We start from the raw sequence: 24,963 nt of genomic DNA, 5'->3' as shown, positions 1-24,963 counted from the left end.
ATGCACATTTTGAAAAAAGTAAAAGCATGCTGTGTATTACAACAATATGTTTTGAAAATAGTTAGGGTTAAAACATCTAACATTTTTAGACACACAAAGATGTTGAAAACAATATTTTTTTGTGTGTGGAATAATTGGTTAGTTGCTTATATAAAGAAACCAAACAAGGTAGAAGTCCAAAGTCACTTTCTTATAATTTCTGGTGAAAATCCTAACAAGATTCTCACATGTTTAGACACATGTCTGAGTATACATTCTAGTCCTTGAAGCCCCTCTTAAGGAGTCTACTGAAAGGCCCAAGGTATGTCAGGTTGATTATGATTCTGGGGTTTTCATTTTGGCTGGCAAAGGTATTTTTTATTACTTAATAGCTATCTTTGGTCATATTCAGACTTGGATCAGATATCGTATTCAAACTTGGATTGCTAGCTAGGCAGGTGGCTTATCCCTGTAATCCCAACACTGTGGGAGGCCGAGATGAGAGGATTGCTTGAGCATAGGAATTCAAGAGTTGCCTGGACAATATAGTGAGACCTTGTCTCTACAAAAAATTTAAAAAGTTCACCATGTATGGTGGCACATGCCTGTAGTTCCAGCTGCTAAGAAGGCTCAGGTGGGAGGATTACTTGAGCTTGGGGATTGGAGGTTGCAGTGAGCTGAGATCATGCCACTGCATTCCAGCCTGGGTGACAGAGTGAGACCCTGTCTGAAAACAAAATAAAACAAACGTGGGGCCTGGCGCAGTGGCTCACTCCTGTAATCCTAGCATTTTGGGAGGCCCAAGCGAGTGGATCACCTGAGGTCAGGACTTCAAGACCAGCCTGGCCAACATGGTGAAACCCCGTCTCTACTAAAAATACAAAAATTATCTGGGTGTGGTAGTGGGCACTTGTAATCCCAGCTACTCTGGAGTCCAAGGCAGGAGAATTGCTTGAACACAGCAGGCGGAGGTTGCAGTGAGCTGAGATCATGCCACTTCACTCCAGCATGGGCGAAAGAGCAAAACTCTGTCTTAAACAAACAAACAAAAACCTTGGAATACTATGATACCATCATTAAGTCTCAGGTAATGACACTATAAAGCATTTACTATGGGTCTGCTACAAAAGGCTGGCTTACTTGTTGCATTTCTTGATTTCATAGATGGCTTGAGTGACTGTTTAGGCTGTGCTGTATATTTGTTTTCTTGCTCTATGTTAATATTTTGTGACACAAGTCATTTTTGGATAGTATTACCCAATGGCTAAGTAGTAAAGAGTTTATCCAAACATCTCTTAGTCCAGTCAGAATATTAGCATTTCCCAAGGGTGGTCTTCATCATGCAATAGAATTTACCCCATAGAAGACACATTTCCACTTTTAACTATAGAAGATTTATTATGGGTAAATAAGACACATTCTCGAGGCATCATTGACTCTGTCCTTTGATCAAAGACAGAGCTGTCTCACAATGGTCTTAAAAATTAATCAGGATACCTGCATAGTAGTGCACTAGCCTCACTTCAAAGACTACTAGTAGTGGTGTTGAGTTATTTAAGGTCCATTAAGGATGTTTGTCATGATTCAGAAAGACATGTTCATGAAAAGATCATTAACTGTATTTATTGTATTGACTTCTTCCTGTAGAAACAGCTCTGTTTTAAATCAAAAAGGCCCCAAAGAACAGATTTAGATGCTTATTCCTGAGCTTTTTGGAATAGATTAATTGCAGGGTAGCTTCCTCTATATTTTAGCTTCCAAATATATTTGAGAGTTTTTACATGAGCTAAATAAGGCACTTACTAAATATAGAGAATTGCATCAAAATCCTCAGTTTGAGAATGCTTATGTTTATTGATCCCTCCCTTCGTTTGTTGTTATATTTGTTTTACTATTATTATTATTATTTTTGGTGGCATATACCAGGTACTTATCAAAGGGCTTGAGATATAAGTATGACAGAACAGATGTGGCTTCTGATTTCATAACCCACCTGGAAAGATGCAAGTTTGTTGTACACTTATATTTTGTTTCATAGAATTCCATATATATGTAGGGAGTAATTACCTATTTATGTGTTGGGACACTATTTATATCCATCTTAATATCTCTGCCTTACTTAAAATGTAAATGTGTGGGTATTCTACATGTCTATGTATTTAAACATGTATGTACTCATACTGCCAAATAACCTCTAGTAAAATGAGTTCTCACTGTATCTGCAGATTAGCAAGTGGTAATAACTGTAACAAAAGTCGCAGAACATTTTATGAGTTAAAAATCTCCCTACTTTTGTTATCATATCACAGAAAACTAGCAAGTTTTCACTGAAAATTTCAGGATGAGGCAACTAAGTGTCAGAGAATACAAATGACTTGTCTGTTACTCATTTTCAACTATATGATCAGGACTTCAAATGGATTATTTTGGCTCCAAAGTTTCTGTTTCAATGCAAGAGTAAAACAAAATTACAAAATTTTTACAAAGCATTTGTAACAGTAGACACTTACAAATGCTTTGTAAATATTGACTATATCTTTCAGCTTTATGAAGCGTATTATACCATTAAAACAACAGTAAAATGCTGGACTAAATAGAAATGTGTTTGGGAGGAAAACACTTTTTTCTAATTTATTTTTACAACATGAGTAGAACTCATTGCTCCTGCTGTAGCATTAGCCAATATATTTTTCTTGGTGTTTGCAGCACCAGCTCATGGATGCTAGTTGCCATGAACATGTATCAGCAGAAAGTATGAGCCACAACCTATAGCAGCAATTGCAAACTTCACTCATTAACACAATCGAGCCTTTTATACTTGGTTCTCTCTCTCTTTAATTGTATATATGCCCCTGTAACTTTCATATCTTTTGTAGTCATTCCATAAGATGAGGTTAATTTTCTCTAGTTTCTCAAGACAAGATTATTTCTGACATTTTTATGTAAATAGCATTGGCGTTTAAGATGCCCATTTGTGGCCGGGCGCGGTGGTTCAAGCCTGTAATCCTAGCACTTTGGGAGGCCGAGGCGGGTGGATCACAAGGTCAAGAGATCGAGACCATCCTGGTCAACATGGTGAAACCCCGTCTCTACTAAAAATACAAAAAATTAGCTGGGCATGGTGGCGCGTGCCTGTAATCCCAGCTACTCAGGAGGCTGAGGCAGGAGAATTGCCTGAACCCAAGAGGCGGAGGTTGCAGTGAGCCAAGATCACACCATTGTACTCCAGCCTGGGTAACAAGAGCGAAATTCCGTCTCAAAAAAAAAAAAAAAAAAAAAAAAAAGATGCCCATTTGTACCTAATTTTACTTGTGTTGAAAATGTCAGTTCTGTATAGTAAAGATCTCTGTATGTTACTGGCAATTCAGAATGAGTGTATATGTAAAACCAAACTAAAAAACAAAAAACATCAGTGGACCAGTGAGAAATTCAGCCAAGTGTCACAGAGCCAAAATAAATTGTAATTGTTTAACCTTGAGTGAACAATGAAATGCAAATGTAAACTGTAATAGAATTTGGTAAATCCCATTTAACCCAAAATTAGAATGTGTCTTAGGTTATAGAGCAAACCTAAGGCAAACCTGCCTCCTTATGTTTTTAACTCTAAGTTAAAAACATAAAGTCAATTTGATAAGATAAACTCTTACCATTTATGTAATCTTAATTAAATGAATTAAAATATATCTGTTGTTAAAAATATAAAAAGAGGCCAGGAGCGGTGGCTCACACCGGTAATCCTAACATTTTGGGAGGCTGAGACGGGTGGATCACCTGAGGTCAGGAATTTAAGACCAGCCTAGCTAACATGTCGAAACCCCATCTCTACCACAAATACAAAAATTAGCGGGCGTGGTGGCACACACCTGTAATACCAGCCACTCAGAAGACAGAGGAAGGAGAATCTCTTGAACACAGAAGGTGGAGATAGCAGTGAGCCGAGATTGTGCCACTGCACTCCAGTCTGCATGATGGGAGCAAGACTCCATCTCAAAAAAAGAAAAAAACTATATATATATATGCATATATATAACCTCTGCAACCTGAGACATATTCTAATTTTAAGTTAAAAAAAGAGAGATAATGTAATAAAATAGTCCTCCAAATATTAATAGAAATACTTACAATTAGCAAAACCAACTCCTGGCCTCTTTATAAATTCATGTATTTATTCATTCAACAGATACTTATAAAGTTCCTTAACAGAGAAAAGAACAAAGTCTGTGACTTTAAACAGCTTAAACTTTATTGAAAGACAAATTATTATAAAACATAAATAAGGCTGGGTACAATGGCTCATGCCTGTAATCTTAGCACTTTGGGAGGCTGGTGGGGAAGGATTGCTTGAGACCAAGAGATTGAGGCTGCAGTAAGCTGAGATTGTGCCACTGCACTCCAGCCCGGACAACAGAGCAAGAACCTGTCTCTAAAAACAAATAAACCATAAACAAGCAAAATAATTTCAGATTGCAGTGATTGCTTGAAGGAAATAAACAGAAAGACAAGAGTGGAGCATTAGTTAAGGCAACCACTTTGGGTGGGCTTCTTGGAAAGCCTCTCAGAAAAGGTTATTTACAACTGAAGGATCAGAAGCCAGGGCTCTGTAAACATCAGGGAGACAAACGTTCTAGGCAGAGAGAACAAGTAAGAAGGCTGAAAGATATCGACTGAGGACATGGAGTGAGGTGATACTGGGAAGGAAGGAAAGGACCAGAGTATTCCACATAGAGCAGGCCATAGCCAGGACTCTGGCTCATCTTGGAGGAGCCATTGAAAATGTTAAGCAGAGGAGTGAGGAGATCTAATTTATGTTTTTTAAAAGATCTGACAGTTGCGTGGATAATGTACGGTGGAGCAGTGAATAGAGAGGCTGGGAGACCAAGGTCCTGCAGTGACTTGGATGTGAGGCAATGGGGATGTAGACTCAGAGGGGAGGAGGCAGTGGTGAACGTAAAAAATCGATGCAGCATAGCCAATAGGACTAGGTGAAAGAAATGAAGGAATTGGGGTTAACATAAACTCTAGGAGACTTTTCTAACAGAGCACAAATCTGAAACAGAAATCAAACTAAAGAGCCAAGAATGATATACATCGAGTTAATCACATGTCTCCATTCTGCAGCTGAGGAGTGAGACTCTCACACCTGACTCAGGAATTCCATAGGCTCAGTCCACCTAGGTTATGGTTTTAGATTTTGTCCAAGACTTTTTAAATAAAAATGTCCAGCTTTAGATCGTTTCTCCGAAGCTGGAACTATGTCTTACTTCTCTGTTCCCAACACATAGTATAGTACCCCTCACACTACAGTAAGCTAAAGATGATCAAATTCAACACTAACTTCTAAAACTTTTAATTTCCCTTGGCAGATGTAAATTTTTAAAGGGTCTACTATGTGCCAAGTATTCTGTTGGAGTTTTTACTAAAAAATGGAACTCATACCTGTATTGGGGGTGTTTTCAAACTTGCGTTCTTTCATGATCCTATGCTACCTCATTGATCAGAAAACATACCTTCATAACTCTTTTAGAGCTGTATAAATTTTTTGGCTCCTAGAAGTCTTCAATAGAAGCATCAGTAAAAAATAATGACAGAAATATACAGACAAATTGAATGAAGTATTCATTTTGTTCCTGATAAAATAATAAAGGTATTAAGTGTTTGAAATAAATAACTGTGCCATCCCATAGGAGTATACGTGTAGAGGATCATGAAAACATCACATCACTCAGGACCAAACAAATTAGGTATAAATAAAAGGCTGACTGGGTGTTATATTTAAGTACTGGCAAAATACTGTACTATGTATAGAAATGTGAAAAATGATGGATCAAAACTAAGATTGATAGATTACATTTTCCTATCTTGTGAAAGGGAGAAGAAAATAAATGTGAGAAAAACAGGAATATTCTTTGCCCATATTCTCAGTCAGCAGTGATGCTTGTAAAATAGAGTCCTGGCACCACTCCACCTCCCCTCAAGACATTCTGGAGGCATGGGAAGTGCCTTTTGAAGCAACCCTCTCAGATTATTTTGGTACAAGTAGGTAATGGACCATACTTTTGGAAATGCAGATTTAGTCCAGTCTCTATCTTCTGAATCAGTGTGAGACTCATAAAGGAATATGGTTATCCAAAGTTGCATCAGTCTTTTTCATTAGTACTTAGGCTAAATCACAGTCTCTTCTTTGATACTTAGATTTAAATTTCCAGCTCCAGCCTTAGACCTGCTATCAACACTCATCACTACTATTTGTCTTCTAGAATCACAACCACAGCTGCCTGCATGATGGACCTAAGGAGGTACCCACTGGATGAACAAAACTGCACCTTGGAAATTGAGAGCTGTAAGTTTTCCTGAGAATCCCGCTAGACTGGACTCTGCTTTAAGGTTCTCTTTATACAGAGGCCTCCATTCCTGGCTCATGTCCAGACCACAGGCCCCGCAAAGGTTCTGCTAGCTCACTAAATTTGGTTGACGGAGGCATTGACAGCATCTTTTCTCAGTTATGCTGCCACCCTCTTAGTCTCATCCCTAAATCTTCGGGAGAGATATTTAGGGAAGAAATAATCTGGCAATAAAAGGAATATGCTAATAGCCTGGAAGGAGACCAAGGGCTATTTCAGGCATTTAAAATATGGAATTGGTGCAAACAGTTACAACAGGCTTTGGAAAATAGGTGGAGGTGGCAGAGTGTCACAAGTTATCCTGTCTTTGCCTCTCATAAACTTTCTCTCTTTGTAATTGCAAAATAAATGTGTTCTTTCAGATTAGTTAAAACGTTCATAGAGTATGGTTTTACAGAATGTTTTCTGTTGTTGTTTCAAGGGACTATTTTCAGTCTCTAAAGTATATTTTTTGCTGAAGGCCATCTGATGAGCAAGAGTGTGGTGTGTGTGTGTGTGTGTGTGTGTGTGTGTGTGTGAATTCTGTTTACTGTGCTGACCTGTTTTGCAATGTGCTTGCTTTTCTAGGCCATGATTTTATCTTCCACGTTGATGATTCAGACAGCTGCCCTATAGGGTGGGCTAAAATGGTGATTTTATAACGATCTCCATTTTGGAGGTCACACAGGGAGGTGGTTTGAGGAGAACATTTTGAATCTCTGTCACTTCTTCGCAGTGTTTCCATACTTTATCCCGCTAAATAATTGGAAGCAGACAATTTTATATCCAGAATTCTAGATAATGAGTAACTGGACTGCTGTGAGGGTACTCGTAGCCTTTGTGGGGAGTTTTAGCTCTGGCAAGCAGCATGACTAAATCATTGCTGTGAGCAGAAATATGGCATTTATGACACATTGTGGATATTTTTGCCCAATTCAAAAGATAGCTTCCAGGGATAATTAAATTTACATGTATTTTTGAAGAAACTGATTGCATGCTTGTATTTCAAGTCATCGTTATTTTCAAATTATATTTTTGCCTTACAGAACTAGTTAATGAAATTGGTCCATAAGATTTCAATGATTAACTTTATGTAAATATTTTTAGGATAGTTTTGCATATTCCATTTTCTGAACTTATGGCTACAACTTAGAAGGCATAATAATGTTCTACAAAGTCCAAATTCTTTTGTAATTTCACATTGTTGATGTAAGAATATGCTGAAATAAGCACATTGCTATGTACTACTCATGAATTTCTGTGGTGAAAGCATGTTTTGTTTCAATTTTGGCATATGTGCTGTCAGAGAGAGCACAAGAGCATTTTTTGTAGAAAAATTATTCTGAGATATCAAATAATCATAGTTATAGGTAGGTGAAGCACTTTCATGGATATTATTTCATTTGAGCCTTCCACAACCCTCTCAGATAAGTAAACAAGGTCTCTTTATTTTAAAGAACTGATGCCTAGGGATGCAGGCAACACCCAAGTGTTTTCTATTATAAAATTATAATTTCAACTCAAATATTTAAAAATTAACATGATAGGCCAGGTGCAGTGGCTCATGCCTGTAATCCCAGCCCTTTGGGAGGCTGTGGCAGGCGATCATCTGAGGTTGGCAGTTTGACACCAACCTGACCAACATGGAGAAACCCCACCTCTACTAAAAATACATAATTAGCCGGGTGCGGTGGTATATGCCTGTAATCCCAGCTACTCAGGAGGCTGAGGCCGGAGAATTGTTTGAACCTGGGAGGCAGAGGTTGTGGTGAGCTGAGATTGTGCCATTGCACTCCAATCTGGGCAACAAGAGCAAAACTCCTTCTCAAAAAAAAATAATAACAAGATAATTCATTAGGCTTTACATATCTCACTTCGATTCACAGTCATCTTGTTAAATAAGGTCAATATAAATATTTCTGTTTTTACAACTAGGGAGTCAGAATCGAGAACATAAAGTGATTTGTCCAAGATCATTCAGCCACTTAGTGGTACAGTGGCTCTGTGCTGATGTGGAGGATAGCTGACTTAGTAAAGACACTGATTTTGGAGGGACCAGATGAATAGAACCTTATTCTAAAACCCCTTAGTTTAAAAAGCAGGAAATAGCCTGGCCTTATGGAAAATTGGGGCTTATTCACAGACTGTTAGCAAATCATTGCTATAGAGAATTAGATATAGTGTTATATTAATGATACACATGATATCCAGGCTCTATCATTGTAAATAGGCTGTTTACTAAGTAAACACTGAAATGAATTTAGGATCCTATTCCTTAAACTACTAGTTCTCCGACTGATGCCTCTTATTCCATCTTATTCATTCATTCCCTTACTTTAATCATACACTAGGCATTCATTCATTCTCATTCTTTTTCTCTGATCTCTTTTCCTCTCTCATCTTTCTCATCCCATCTTTCTCCTCATCTCTCTCTTTGTCCTTCTCCCTGTCATTCTCCCTCTTCCTTGCCTCTGTCTTTCCCTCCCTTCTTTCTCTGTTTTTCTCTTTTTCTTCCTTCCTCTGACAAATGAAAATTAACCTAACTGTGGCATTACTAAATTACTTATACCTTCTCAGCATATCAACAATCAGTGTATTGGGTCAGTTCAGGAGAGGATAATATAACCTGACTTTGGGCAGCTTAGACTCGGGAAACACTAGGATTGAGATAATTGTTCATCATTTATTCACTCAGGAATTAATTTGCTCATTAAATTTTTACTGAACTCTAATCATTTACTAGGTATTGTAATAAGCTGTAAAGATATAATAGTGAATAGCAATATACAATATCCCTGGCCTCCTTTATGAAGGTGAGGGAGATAGATATATAGGGGTTATGTATTCCTAATCTGACATGCTTTAGACCAGAAGTGTTTTGAATTTCAGATTATTTCAGATTTTAGAATTCTTGCAAAATATTTGTTAGTAGCATATTACCATACTTAGCAGTCGAGCCTCCCTAATCCAAAATCTGAAGTGCTCCAATGAGCATTTTATTTGAGCATCATGCCAACACTCAAATTGACTTGGATTTTGGAGCCTTTCATATTTTAGATTTTTGGATTAAGGATACTGGATGTCTAATTTAAATCAATACATGTATGAATATAAAATTGCATTACTAAAAAGTGCTGCCAACATGAAGTATTTAGTTCTATAGCATATTAAAGATAGGCTGTTTAAAACAAGCCTTGAAATAAAGTACAGAGGACTTTAAAAGATTAATATGGACTGTATCAACTTCATAACTTGTCTTAAATATGGAGGGTTGGGGATGTTCTAGAGAGTTCATGAGATTTACAGAATTAAATGGGTCTTGATAATATTTATCACTATGAAGGCCATGAAACTTAACTGCTAAAATCAGAAGGAGAAATCCACTCCTAGGCGTTCCCGATTCTGTCTCCTAAAGCCACCTTTCACCTACATCAGTTCTCCGACTGATGCCTCTTATTCCATCTTATTCATTCATTCCCTTACTTTAATCATACACTAGGCATTCATTCATTCTCATTCTTTTTCTCTGATCTCTTTTCCTCTCTCATCTTTCTCATCCCTGTTATCTGTGTGGTCAGAGGCAACTCATCATACTTTGTCAATATAGCATGCATTGTGTTTATATCTTTCTCTGAAACTTTTGGTGCAGGTAGGGAAAGGGGCACTGGAATACTTCCCTGTTTTTCTAGGGAAATGTCACCCAAAAAGTGCCAAACAATAACAGAGTTATGCCAAAGCCAACATAACCAAAGTTCTTTTAAATATTCTTGCTGTTTAGGAAAGAGTTCTAGTACAGAAATAGTGAATCTTCGCAGGTGTGCCAATGCTTTGGTAATCTGACGCTGCCATGTATAATTTAGGACTGTTAGTACAAGTCAAATATTTCTATCTTTAAAAAAAAAGGAAGCTTTAATCACATTGTCAAGAGGGCATTGAAACTCATTATACTGCAAGGCCACTTAATATGTCACATCCAGAAATTTAAAAATAGTGAAAAGGGGGTGGTGGAAGTATTATATATCTGTGAAGTGGGAATAGTCAGGGTGTTACTCAGCTGTATTCTGTGCCAGCTCCGCTATACAATACCAATGTCAACTACACCGCCTCATTATACGCCCCCCCACTCCACTCGGGAGAAAAGCTGCCTTATCTAGCCTTCACTCTGGTTCCTGGTTTTCCACTTAGGCCATGTGAACTGCTTATCTGAAAAGCAATAAGGAATTCTCTAAACTGGACCCATTGATAAGCTGCCCAAATTACTAAAAATGCAAAGGATAATTTTTTGTTCATTCATTTATATGCTTTTGTCTCATCTTATCTCTGAGTCAGTTGGACTGGTCAGTGTCAGTGTCTCAGAGAAGAAGTTTAGTGTTCTCATTTTCAACACTGCGGATTTTTCAGTCAATCTCAGCCATAATGGGATCTATGAAGAAGTAGAAGACATAAAACTTTCTCAGCAGCTCTTTCGTAGGCACCTTCACAGGGTTATACAAAGTGTTTACTGAGACAGCCAGTCAGGTATCATTTTTTAAGATTTAAAAAGAGAAAAAACATCCTGCACACTGCCCTTTGTGACAGCGTCAGAAACCAGTTATTGCTGGCCTCTCACAGTCGCTCATTACCTGAGAGACACTGGCAAAGTCACCCCCTTACCGGAGCCTCTTTCTTCAGGGGTAAAATGGAAATAATAATACCTAACACAGGAGATTGTTATGAAGATTACACAAAGTCGTTTAGACAAAGAATCTAACACATTGCTTTGGTCCATGGTAGACATCTACTAAATAGCAACTTCAGTCGTTAATAATTATTATTCCTATAATAATCCCAGCTTTTGTTGTTATATTTTGAAAGTCCCATACTGCCACAGATTGCACTAATTATGAGATTAGTAAATCTAGCCAAGGAGACCCATAGCCCAGCATCACCCTTCTCAACCTTGGTAGATTTTATTCTGGCCCTTTGCTATCTACGTCCTCACAGAATGTTTCAGCCAGCTCTGCCCACAGTATAAAACGCAAATTAATTTATTTTACATTGGCTGGAGGGAAAAGAATTAATAGCTAGCTTCAAAATCCAAAGATGGATATTTAAAAACACTTTGACATCTGGACTTGGATTAAGCAAAAGAACAGTCCATTTATAAATGTAATCCCTTCATGGTTTTATTAACATTTCAATTGGCCAAAGCAGGCAATCAGCCCTGGTGATCATCTAAAGCCTATTTGATTGATATAGCAAAAGGTACTTGTGAGTCTGTGAGAGTGTTCTGGTACAGGCATCTCTTCTGCTCAGAGTGTGCACCATGCTTTAGGAAGGCAGAAGATAGAAATGGGCCTGTGGCTGTGTTACTGAATTCCAATTTGTATATTATATAAAGACAACATGTGGTTGGGTAACTGATGGAATAAAGGCTATATTTTCTTTATTCAACAATTTTATTCTAAATCATCCTTATTGAAGAGGTCAATATAGATTGATACAATGAAACATTTGAGGTATTGCATCCAAATTTACTACAGCAAAGAGCTAATACATTTGAATCCAGTTTTTGCTATGTATTCGCTAATATTTCAGTAAATATAAATATAGTTTTTTGTTTTTTGTTTTTTTTGAGACGGAGTTTCGCTCTTGTTACCCAGGCTGGAGTGCAATGGCGCGACCTCAGCTCACCGCAACCTCAGCTCACCGCAACCTCCGCCTCCTGGGTACAGGCAATTCTCCTGCCTCAGCCTCCTGAGTAGCTGGGATTACAGGCATGCACCACCATGCCCAGCTAATTTTTTTTTGCATTTTTAGTAGAGACAGGGTTTCACCATGTTGACCAGGATGGTCTCGATCTCTTGACCTCGTGATCCACCCGCCTCGGCCTCCCAAAGTGCTGGGATTACAGGCTTGAGCCACCATGCCCGGCCCCAAATATAGTATTTTTAAGAGCTTAAAAAAATGAAAAGTGCATTGTGTTTCTCCATCCCCAGGTAAACAGTGATGCACCTTAGAGTATATCAGTCATCTCAAAACATCTGTAACAGAGGAAGTAGAGAGCAGGTGGGGCTCTGTGCAGATGTGATATCGTGAATAGGAGGGTGTTTTTTAAATAGAGATAGACTTGTCTAGTACGGTTTCCTCAAACTAACTAAACAGGTCACTTAGCTTCTTTAAGCTGTAGTTTCCCTTCTGTACAATACAGTGACCCTTGAAAGTAATAAGATAATCAAGATAGAGATCTTTGTGCAATGCTTGGTACTGGTATTTCCATAAGTAGCAGCTGTTATAACTATAGCATCATCATTATCATTATCAAATTACTCCTGGAATACTGTGCTTAGTTAGAACATTTATCCTGTGGAAGGAACACTTAGGCTAGGAAGGATGGCAGTGTTTGAACAGGATAGCTATTTTCAAATAAACATACAATTTCCTCTTAAGAAAAGAGAGTAGACTCTGTGTACCCTAAGGGTAAAATTAACTATCGGTAAAAGATGCCAAAAGACAATTTTGGGCTGAAAGTTAAAAAAAGAAAAGTTCATAGCAGTTACAGCTGGTGAAAAGGCAGATGGGCTGCTGTATTCTGTAAAACCATTAGCTGGGAGTAAAGGAATTCTTTCACTGAGCAAGTGATGGGATTACATGATTTCTAAGTAGCTATAGGTTAAGGGTCACTTGGCACAAGCTAAAATATATAGGTCTTCGGTTAAAGGACAACTAGGCAGTCCCTGGTATGTGAAGATGCAGATCCCATATGCATATGTCTCTGAGAGCAGTGCTATTTAGGAAAAGATGAAAATCACATCCCTGCTAAAATTTAAACTAGAACAGCATATGTATTTTGCTGATGTCTGTTGTTGTTTAGCTAGCAATCTTTCTTCTCTCAGATTTTCCATATAGGAATACATCTCACACTTGTGCCTATGAGAAGTAACGCTAAAACCCTAATATTTTTCTGTCTTTCTGAATAATCTAAACCTTCTTGAATATTTTGGTCTTTTTAAGGCTCAACAGAAGAGAAGGTATGTGTGCATATGTCTGTGCATGTATGTGTGTGAAAGGGGGGTGTAAAGTGTAGATGTTACATAATGAAGCTAACAAATCTTTTAGGTGATCTTTGGGTTATTTTAAATTAGAAAAATACTCTTGTAAAACTCTAGTGAGGCTTAGTTACTTATCGAGAAAAAAGCAAAGAGCATTGCAAATGCTCCATGGTGTTACTGCATACACAAGTTAATTTGCATCACTGTCCTATCTTGATATTTTCTTGAATTGTATTCAGTGTTGTGGAAGTGAGGAATTTATTTTTCCATCCTTGCTGTGTGACGATACTTTGTTGGAATGTGGTCTTGGTTTAACAATCGGTCCCTCATGACCATAGACAAGTGATTGGATGTGCATGTAGAACCTCTGGCATTTCCTGTGGATATTTCTGACCTTGATGTATATCTGAACTCGAAGACTCTGCCTTTTCAATTTTTCCATTATTAGAAAGTAAAGTACTGACTTGGATATAAAGGATATGTCTTAGCATTGAATATGAAAAATAACACTAAGAACCCTTCCTATCTAAAGTGTTTTTCCCCTAGTAAAGAAAAATCTTATTTAATTTCTTCTTTTAATGTCTCGATTTTCTCCCTCTGAGGTTTGCACTAAATAGATCATTGGTCTCCTGTATCAATCTGCCATGGATCTGAACTGAAATTTTAAATTCTTGTCTTCCAGATTGCTAACATTTATTTTATTCTAAAGAAATTATTGTGGGTAAATATTTTCTTGTGGCAGTCACATTTTCAGTTTCTAAGAACTCTTCCTTATTACGTGGTTACTCATTTCCATAATCGCTTGTTCTCATGCAATGTCTTTTTGGTTTTAAACATGAAAATTTAAGTTATTTTATAAGTTTTCTGCTCTGTTCTTTCTTTTTGTGACGATGTATGTTGGCTTATCTTGGTCTTTCATTTTTCATGCTGATGATTTTCTTCAGATATTTGCTGATCTTGGAAGTCAATTCATATTTGTAAATAAAAGACTAATTTGACCAGACCAAGTCTTTCAAATGGGTTTATAGAACCTATATGCATATTTACTCAGTACTTTTACATGATGGTTTCCATAGCCAGCCTCTTTACTGAAGAGGATGGGACAGAGGAGAACTTGGTTTGCTCACCAGTCTCCCTCTTTAAGAGAGTGTGCTAGGACCTTTCACAGATAACCATGGCTTTCATTTGAGCCTCCTTTCCCTGTATTTATAGAAGTGCCCAGAACTATCTAAAACTCTGTTCTGATTCTCTTCAGTCCAATATTTAAATTAGGTACTAGGAAGCCCCCACTTGTTTAAGGGGCTTTATTACATTTTAATCTTGGGTGAAATTATCACAGCCAGTTGTAGAAAAGGAAGAGAATGAGTCTGGCAGATCCATGGACAAGCTGCCACGTTGAACTTGCTGATTGAGTTTGGAAATTCTCTAGGGCATACGTTCTCAACCTTACTGCATATTTTTAAAACACTGTTTTTTTTTTTTAATTCAAATTATCAGGCCATACCACAGGCCCATTGAATTAGTAATTTTAGAAGTGCTTCGGGTGACTACAATGAACAGCCAGCATTGGGAAGGAGTGTTCTAGAGCGTGATTCTCATATGTGAATGGGCAGGAGAATCTCCTAGAGGGCTTGTTAAACCCAGATTGCTGGGGTCCCATCTCCAGGCTTTCTAATTCAATGGGCCTGGGTGAGGTCTGAAAATGTGCATTTCTAACATATTCCCAGGCCATACAGATACTGTTGGTGCAGGGACCACAGCATGAAAGTCACTGCTCTGGACTTCAGTGGGAAGATTGGTTCCCTCCTTAGCCCTGCTTCATTCAAATCCTGTTTTAGGTGGAGGTTTCTGTTTTTAATTTTTGAATCTACGTAATCTCATCTACATTCTAACTTTTCTACATTTTTAAATATTTTTGGCTGAATGCTAGCATACATTCCCATTTTGTGATGCTGGTATGGATTTATTAGTGTACCTTCCTTTGAGCGTTATTCCTGTATGATGGGAGTAGGGCAGGAAAGGTAAATATGCTGTCATAAACTGTAACTCACCTTTTAAAAATATACATACTAATATTTAACTGCATATGTAATATTTAATCCCATTTTTTAAATTTAAGAGCATTATTACATGTATCTTTTTTTCTGAAATATTCTTTAGACTATAATTTGCAATTCTTCCCTAGTATCTACATTTTAATGAGCCATAATTTCTTTAACCAGTTACCTACTTTAGAACATAAGTGATTTCTACTGTGTTGCTATTTTAAGTATTATAATTTGTATATGATTGAGGCTGTGTCATTGAATACAGTCATGATGTTATATGTATGACTATATATATGTTTATATATACATATGTTTTTATATAATATATATCACTATGCTATCCTATCTAATATGTAAAACTAAGTGTAAATTAAGTAAAACTAAAAATTTAATTGCTCATTTACAGGAGGCATATTTCATCTGCTCAATAGCTACATGTAGCAAGTGCTGCCGTATTGGACAGTGGAGATAAATAGGACATTTACATCATCTCAGAGAAGTCTGTTGAATACACTAACATATAAGATGAATGCATAGAAGTTGAATTTTCACATCGTACAGACTATATAATTGAAATATACAGTTCGCATATCATAGAGAATATACAATTGGATATCGTTCTATAGGAAATTTTCTAAACTTCCAGAATGAGTGTTTTATAGTATCACTGCTTTAGACTTGGTTTGCATTCATGACATTTGATGAGACTTACATGTTACATGGGTAACATTTTTCTAATGTAAAATGAATGGGTTAAAGGCAGATATAATTTGATACTTAAGAGACATTACAATTATTGTACAAGATAAACCTTGAACAGATCTGATAGCAATACAGGATATCTATTTTATAAGGTATCACTATCTGACAAATAACTAATTTCTATCCTTAAGTACTATCAGTTGTAAGTTTCACTATTACACTCATAAGAATAATAAAATCCTGCCCTGAATGTATTCATCTCATGGTAGATATATTCTGATTTCCAAAGCACTAAAATGTAAAGGGGACCCCAAGTACATTTAGAAATGAAATATAGTTATTTTTGTATTTGCAAATTATTATTTCTAAGTGGAAAAAACAGAAAGAAACATAATTCATAATGTTATTGAATTAGTCTCTCCCACTCTCACAAGTGAAAACTCACCTTCTGGGTTCATTTCCCTCAAGACACCATGAGACTATTTCTGATATAGTGTGCAAAGTGTAACAGTTAATGAAGGGCATGTGTATACCATAATAATTGCTGACCCAAAGGGCAGAGTGTGAGTAGGCTACCTGTATCATCCTAGCAGTGGTCAAGACTTTCACATGAATCAGTAGACACATTCGGAACCTAGAATTTTAGATACAGAGACTGAGAGGAAGTCTTTTAGCAGTAGACACCATCCCCTGTATCATTCTTACCCTGTAACATAGAAAAACATCTATATAAATGCTATGCAAAACCTGGTTTAGTTGAATCCACTGACTTCCAATCCCTCGCCTGTGATAAGTCAACTTGTAACTAAATGAGCGAGTCTGAGAATAACTCACCCCTTTGACCAGGTGGTAAGCACAGCTGTAGAGCTTAGGAATGTGTTGGCACAAGGTTCAGCTTTCAACTGAAAGAACAGCAATGAGCAATTATAAAGATACTGATACCCATTTTGGGTTCTCAAAAGGGAAGCGTTTTCTTAATGACTGAATGATTTCCTATGTCTCTCAGGACACTGAGTGTTTGATGAAGCTCTGCTCAAAACCCGTATTATGTATATTTACCTTTCTGCAGGTAATGGACACTTTCTTTTAAGATTCTAATGTAAAATTTTCCCCTGCTTTCAAATTGCCCATTAGATCTTAAAAAAAAAAAAAGGAAGTTTAGGTCTTCACAACATATTATAAATCTCTTTGTGACAAATTCCACAGGAGGAGGGTGGTGGGAGTGCAATCATGTTTACTTAGTTTTCTTTTAGGCTCAGGAAAGGTGCCAGCAATGCCGTCATCCTGCAAAAACTCTCCTCTTGGCTGGGCTTCATTTTATACTTGATCCTAATTAGGTGAAAATGCCACATTTGCTGATTTCTTAGCAATTTTAGTGAATGCTAGAGAGCACTCTGTGAAACCCGATGTGAACATCATAAGCCAGAGGCGTAAATACACCCACAAACCTTCCCTGAAGTGTTTCCAGAAGCCTCCTGTTGTTGTTGTTTGATAGTTGCAGCCCGTTGAACTGCAACACAGACTGACTCTTCTCAGATCCTGGACTTGGCTTCCTGTGTTACTGCTTGCAGATGTTTTTCTTTCCATAGATCTTCAATAATGCATTGCTAGTTTTTGCAAATCAAATACCTCCTGAGTCTACCATCTACCCCTGCTCATACCTTCATTGCCACCAGCCCCATGATAACTACATTATCATCATCATCATCAGTAGTAACTATCCTGTATTAAATGCTTACTTTGTGCCAGATCTTGTGCTATGTACTTATAAACAAGATCTCACCAACCCTCTGATGTGGCAGCTACTTATATTATTTCCCCTTTACAGATGAGGACATGGGGCCTTGGAGAAGTTGTATAACTTACACAAGGCCACACATGTTAGCAAGTAAATGTATTGATTAAGATTTATTTGAAGAAAATTGAATCCAATAAAGCTAGTTTCAACAGAAGGGGATTGTTTAGATTAAGGAATTACTGGATAGACCGAAGAAAGATATGTGAGGCTGTGTTTTTAGAGACGAGTACCCACATTAGAGCCCAGTCATGTATTGCCAAGGCAGCCGCTGTTCCTGCTGGTATATTGGGAGCACTTGTGGAATAAACTAGCCACTGCTCTAGCTGCTAGATGGAAACCATGGTGCTTCTCATGTAGTCTGTATTAACACAACAGATATTCCGTGCCATCCTTCTCTCTCCATTCAGCTCAGTCCTGAATTCAAGTCCCCTGCAAGTACATCTGACTGACAGAGTCTGGATTACGTTTAGAACCATGCAAAAAAAATTAAGCCTGGAGAATGTAGTTGGTGGTGAGTCAGGACCCAGTATCAAGCAGAATGGCTAAGCTGGGATTTAAACTGAGGTCATTCTGATTTTGGAACCCATGTCTCTAATCAGTGTACATATTGTTTCCTTGTTTATGTATCTAACATATGATTAATGCATTCCTTTTTGTATGATAATTTCATCAAATCCTGCCTAGTGAAGTAAGTGTATCCTTTCAGTGGACATTTCTTTGCCTGTCCCATACCCAAACACTATATCTGAAGAATTCCTTACTTTATGAGATAGAGCCCACCTCCATAACAAAAGTTAAAAAAGCCAGAGAGTCATCTTCTCAGTCACCCTTACAACTAGAGGGCAGGTGCAAAACCAAGGCGCCACCAATCACGTAACTTTGAATTGGAAATTGGTACCAAAAAGTAAAACAGTGAAAAGATTGAAAAGACTGAGACTATTCTGGCCAACGTGGTGAAACCCCATTTCTACTAAAAATACAAAAATTAGTTGGGCATGGTGGCACGTGCCTGTAGTCCCAGCTACTCAGGAGGCTGAGACAGGAAAATCGCTTGAACCCATGAGATGGTGGTTGCAGTGAGCAAAGATCATGCCACTGCACTCAAACATGGGCGACAGAGCCAGACTCTATCTCAGAACGACAACAACAACAGTATCTATGGAAAAGTCCAGCCTAAGAAGGGTGGCAGCTGTGGCAGTGGATGGCAAGCAGTGTTTAGTGGCACTTGCTGATGCTATCTGCAGTGAAAACTGATGCTCCGTGGAGGTGGCACTGATAACTTCACAGGACCATTTCTGCCCTGTATATTGGTCATTGTTGTTGACTGCATAGTTTCCACAGTAGGTCCCCTGCCTTCCATGATCTGTTCAATATCAGTTTAACTTAGCCAAAGTTTGCAATTTAGCCAAAGTATTCTGTTGTTTGCAGTTAAGTACTTTGACTGCTATGCTTCTTGAAGGAAGGATTATGTCCTGTATTATCTTTTATCTCTGCTACTGCTTTATATATGACAAGCAGTCAGGAAATGCATCAATTTACCTAATTCCACTAAAGTTTACTCTGGATATAGATCCTCTCAAGAGAAAATACAAAATAGTGAAATTAGGACTCCCCTAATGTATATGACCCTCCACTGGGATTTATAACCCTTCCTGCCCACAAACCATTTGATGAGTGATTTCCGGCTACTGAAATAAAATGAAAATTTTAGGTACTTTATGTAAATTATCATATGGCCATATTTATTTATCTGTCTCTATCTATTTATCTATCATCTATCTACCTCTATCATATTTATTTATCTGTCTCTATATTTATCTGTCTCTATATTTATCTGTCTCTATCTATCATCAATCTACTTCTATCATATTTATTTATCTGTCTCTATCTATCATCTATCTACCTCTATCAGTTATTGAACACTTGTTGTATACTAAATGCCTTATGTTCATTTTCTCATTGTAGTATATCTACCCTATAAGAATAAAATGAGGCACAAAGGAGATTAAGTACGGGTCACACAGCTAATGAGGTGTGAAGTCAGGATTCAGTCCCAGACAGTCTATCCTGAGGTGTCATGCTCTCAATCAGCATAACACTAAGCTACATCTGCATTTGAAATATACTGAGAAAAAATGATGCTTAAGTCATATAAGCAATAATGTCAGAACTGGGCGTTAAGGTGTTAAATTGTTTTAAGATAGGAAGTGATTCTTGTGTCCCTTTCAGTCCTTGTTATTAAGGGAAGTGTTTATACATTGACAGCATGAATATTTTAGTATCACAATATGCATAATTGGTCAAGAATATTTTAAATCACTGCTACTCACTTTGTTTCTTAAATTTGTTTCTGATAAACAGGACTTTTTTTAAAAAATTATTTTTAATTAACATAAAGTCACTCTAATTGTTGTATTAATTGATTTCGCATGCCCCGTGTCACTACCTTTAGAAATAAATATTTTTTATGGTTATACATTGAGGACTTTTGTTTATACTTAAAACTCATACATAAAGTACTGCTTGGGTATAAATTTAATTAAATATACTGTCAAATGGTAAAAGTTGGTGGACAGAAATGGGAAAAAATCTATTGCAGATGAGCTGGCCTTGAGTTGTATAATTGTGGCTGTTTTGAATTATAATTATATCAAAATCACTTTAATATGTGAGCAGAAGACAGAATTATAAATTACTTATAGAAGCAGAAAAATTATTTGAACTGTGTCTTTCTAATTCCACTGTTTTCTTATTAGTGCTTTAAGTAAAGGTCATGCTAACTGGATATAATTTTTTGATAATGAGTGAAGATACATTAATAAAATGTACCTTCAAGTTTAACAAAAAAGCTCTTTTAAGTTTTGAAGAAATATCTTCAGTGTAAGATGAGCAATGGCTACTATTTGGAATGTCATTTTGTGCTACACATTCTAGGTAAGCTCTTTACATTTATCATCTCATTTAATCATGGCAGTTCCCTGGGCAGGTATAATGTCATCCCGATTTTACAGATAAGAAAACTGAGGGTTAAAGAATTTAAAATCCACATTTCGAAGTGTTGAGATTGGAATTAATTTACTCCTGAAAGTCTAATTACAGTCTGGTAATTTGTTAAGCTATTTTTTATATTTTATTAAGGTAAAATTGACAAAACTGAACACACTTAGTACGTAAAATGTGATACTTTGATATATGAATACATTGTGAAATGACTACCACAGACACACAGTTTGATCATTGAACTATGCTGGTGATACTCATTCATTTAGTTAATAAAAACAGTACAGTCTCAAAAACACAGGCATCCTGTAGCTGATAATCAATTAATACATACTTACTGATAGTTTACTAGGCTTGGAAAACCGTGGAAAGAATTCAGAGAAAGTATATAAAAAGACTCTTTCAAGAGCCACAGAAGGAATATATTATTACCAAAAATGGGTTTCTTATTCTCATTTTAAAAACACTTTCTCTTCTGGGAAACCAGAGACAAGGAGAATGCTGTAGCTGTTTTTCCAGAAAGGAAAAGACAGATGATCTGTCCAATTATCCACTGCCAAATAGGAGGTAAGTGTCAGTCCTGGAGCCATGAGAAATCTTCAGTCCCTCTAATCACAGTGCCCTGCTTACTAAAGTCCCAGCAAGCCACGATCTCTAACTCCTCCCTAGGAGAAACGGATGGGGTTTACTTGGGCTCAGTATGTTTTTTTTGCTTCCAGAAAAACCCATTATTTTTCTAGGCCTTGTGTCTAGTATTTTAAGCTTTTTGGTTAACCATTGTGTGCAGCTCTAAGAGCCCAAAATATCAGAACAATTTCTGAAGCACAATATGCCACATGGAAGACAATTGTCTAAAATTTCCACTCAAAGAAAGTAAGTTTTTCTCTTTTTTTCTTTGGCTATGGAATACAGGAAGAGAGGATCAAAAAATAGAAATGTCTCCTTGACATTATTTCCTGGACCTTCCACTTTTAATCACAGATTTTCCAAAGATCATGTACTGATTATATTCTTGCAAATCACATGGAGTTGGAGAGAATTACTTTTTGATGACAGTAAGGTAGAAGAGATATGGGCTGCAGTGGGCAGTCTTGGCTCTTCAGTCCAATCATTCTTTAAGATCCAGAGAGGGAAGTCATTGTGCCAGAAAAAAAAAAATTCTTGAATAGCCTCAAATAATTTTGAATATCCTCAAGGAATTTTTTACTTATTTTTCCTTTTGCCTGTATTTTCTTCCCTTCTTTGCTTTGCTAACTCCTACACACCATCAAATCTAAAATCAGATTTCATTTCTTAGCAAAGCCCTTTTAATTTCCCTCTCTCAAAGTACCTGTAACACTTCTTCGTAGGAGTTTGCACAATTGGAATACTTACATGTGTTATTTCATAGTAAATGCCTGCCTTTTTTTCCTGACTGTGAGCTCCATTAGGTGAGGATGATGATTATTTTCTTAATTATTATGCCAAAAAGTGCTGAGGGCAAAGCATCGTAAATCTCAGAACTATTTGTTGAATAATGAATGGATGAAGGAATAGTTGGATGAATAAGAAATAGGCAGTCCCAATCATGTTTTTTAATCACTTGCTATCTTCAAGGAGCTCCTTTCTTTTTTACCTTCAAACTCACTAGCTCTTTAAACTATGGAAAGATGTAAGAGAAGGAGAAAAATGGGACTACTGTGTTTTATAAGGCTAGAAACTCTCAGAATTTAAAGTATATCCATCACTTTATAAAGAAACTGGGCTCCAGCTATCCGCTGGCATCCTTCCCCATCTTACCAAAGATGAAAGACAAGTAGCTCCTTCAGTGGATGGATGATCATGTCTTTTCTTCTTCATTATGCTAATATAGTAGGTTATATTATTTTATTTTTAATAATAAACCTATCTCAACCTTCCATTCCTAGGATAAATCTTACTCAGTCATTATAGATTGTCATTTAACATGATGTAAGATGTTCTTTTCTAATATTTTTTGAAGATTTTTGAGTAATGAGGGATACTGGATTATTACTCTTGTTTATTTATTTTTCTTTTTTGGAAATGCCTTTGTCAGGACTGATATGAGTTATGTTGGCCTCAAAACATAAGTGGGGACAGGAATCCAATCTCCTTCGCTATTTTCTGAAAAAATGTGTAAAGTTGGCATTTTCTTCTTTTTTAAATATTTGATAGATTTCCAAGTAAAGTCATCTGGGCCTGAAGTTTTCTTTTGAGTAAGTTCTTGACAAATTCAATATCTTTAATAGATATAGGGCTTTACACAAATCAGACTTTCTGTTTCTTCATTTGTCATATTTAGTTTAGTAAGTTTTAGTTCTCAATAATTTTTTCCATTTATTCTAAAATATTGAAATTTGGCATAAAGTTGTTCACATTGTTCTTCTATTATCCTTTTAATGTCTATAGTGTCTGTGGCAATAATCCCTTTTTTTTCTTAATATGGGCGATTTGTATTCTCTTTCTCACTGATCAGTTTTGCTAGCTATTTGTCAATTTTGTTATCATTTTCAAAGAATAATCTTCTGACTCTTAGTTTTCTCTCTTTTTGCTCTATTTTTTATTTTGTTGATTTCTGTTCTTTATTATTTTCCTCCTGTATTTCCTTTATATTAATTTTGCTGATTATTTTCTAGATTTTTTTTAGGTAAAACTTTGAGCCACTTATTTGAAATCTTGCTTGCTTTCTACTATAAGGGCTTAAAGAAACATGTTTCCCTCTTACATGCTCTGCTTTATTTGCTTTCTGAAAATGGTAGTGTATTTTCATGCTGTTTTTAAAATATTTTCCAATTAGTTTAGTGATTTCATTTTTGTCTTATAAGTTATTTTGAACTGTATTGTTTTACTTCCAGTTAGTTTGTGTTGTCCTATGTATAGTATTCTTGACAATTTTTAACTCCATTCTTTTGTAGTTTGTTTATAGTTTCCATCCTTTTAAAATTTATGGAAAATTGTCCATCTTGGGTAAATATATCATGCATTAAAAATATCTATTGTGCAGTTGAAGGTTATTAATACTATTCTAAATGTGACAATTAGATCAAAATGGTTAATGGGGTTGTTCATAGTTTCTGTGTTTTTATTAGCTTATTTTCTAGTTCTATCAAATGCTGAGAGAAGTATACAAATTCCTACTACATTTTTTAAATTTACATTTTCTTCAATTCTGTAAATGTTTGCTTTATTTATCTTAATACCATTATTTGTGGCATAAACATTGAGGATTATTAGGTATTTCTGATGAATTTTCTCATTTATTGTAATGAAATGTCCCTTTTAATCTCTGGTAATATTATTTGTCTCAAAGTGCATTTTATTGGATGTTGAAAGAATCTTTATCAGGTTATTCATATTTTTTGCACTTCTGTAAGTGAAGCATGAACTATGAATAGCTTTTTCTCTTTGTTTATTTGGATTTTATCTGTGTCTTTATATTTAAGGGCCTCACATAGTTGAGTCTTGCTTTTCGTACGTTTTGACTGTCACTCTTGCTTTTTAGTTGGATGAGAATGTGAATACCATAGTTGGCAAACTATGAGTCATAAGCCAAATCCAGCTTATGGCCTTTTTGTACTGCCCACATGCTAAAAATGTGTGTGTGTGTGTGTGTGTGTGTGTGCATTTTTGAAGAGTTATAAGAAGGAGTATATAGAGAAATCGTATACTTTAGCAGTTCCTTTTGGCCCCATTACCCTTTCCTTTGCTGTATACACTATCAATGCAGCTCGTTTGTCATACTTATTTCTGGGAAATCAAGTATTCTGTGATTTCTCATGAGCTTTCAGTCAAATTATTAGCCAGATACCTTTCATGTTTTTATTTTAAAAACCAGATCTCTGTATGAAATTTAATCTTGTTTACTTTGGTCCTCCTGGCAGTCATTTCTGCATCCCAATTAAAAGAATTTCCTCCCAGAATTGTACTGTTAGCACATTTTATAACCATATTACATACATTTTATCTGAATTGTTAATAAAAACTTTGAATAATATACAAGAATAAGGGACTCTGTCACATAAATA

General features: G+C 36.4%; 1 protein-coding gene across 3 annotated transcripts in view; it reads left to right on the top strand.

Moving 5' to 3' along the window:
* Positions 1 to 24,963, top strand: part of GABRB2 (gamma-aminobutyric acid type A receptor subunit beta2) — a 261,265-nt gene that overhangs the window by 136,928 nt on the left and 99,374 nt on the right. For all 3 annotated transcript variants that reach the window (XM_035284254.3, XM_035284274.3, XM_035284292.3), the window contains one exon: positions 6,237 to 6,319. In XM_035284254.3, coding sequence (XP_035140145.1) covers positions 6,237 to 6,319 — 83 coding nt within the window. The remainder of the gene's footprint in view (positions 1 to 6,236; positions 6,320 to 24,963) is intronic.

The sequence above is a fragment of the Callithrix jacchus genome, chromosome 2, assembly GCF_049354715.1.
Source record: "Callithrix jacchus isolate 240 chromosome 2, calJac240_pri, whole genome shotgun sequence".
Taxonomy (NCBI): domain Eukaryota; kingdom Metazoa; phylum Chordata; class Mammalia; order Primates; family Cebidae; genus Callithrix; species Callithrix jacchus.
Note: the sequence above shows the minus strand (reverse complement) of the source record. Positions and strands in the feature narration are given on the sequence as shown.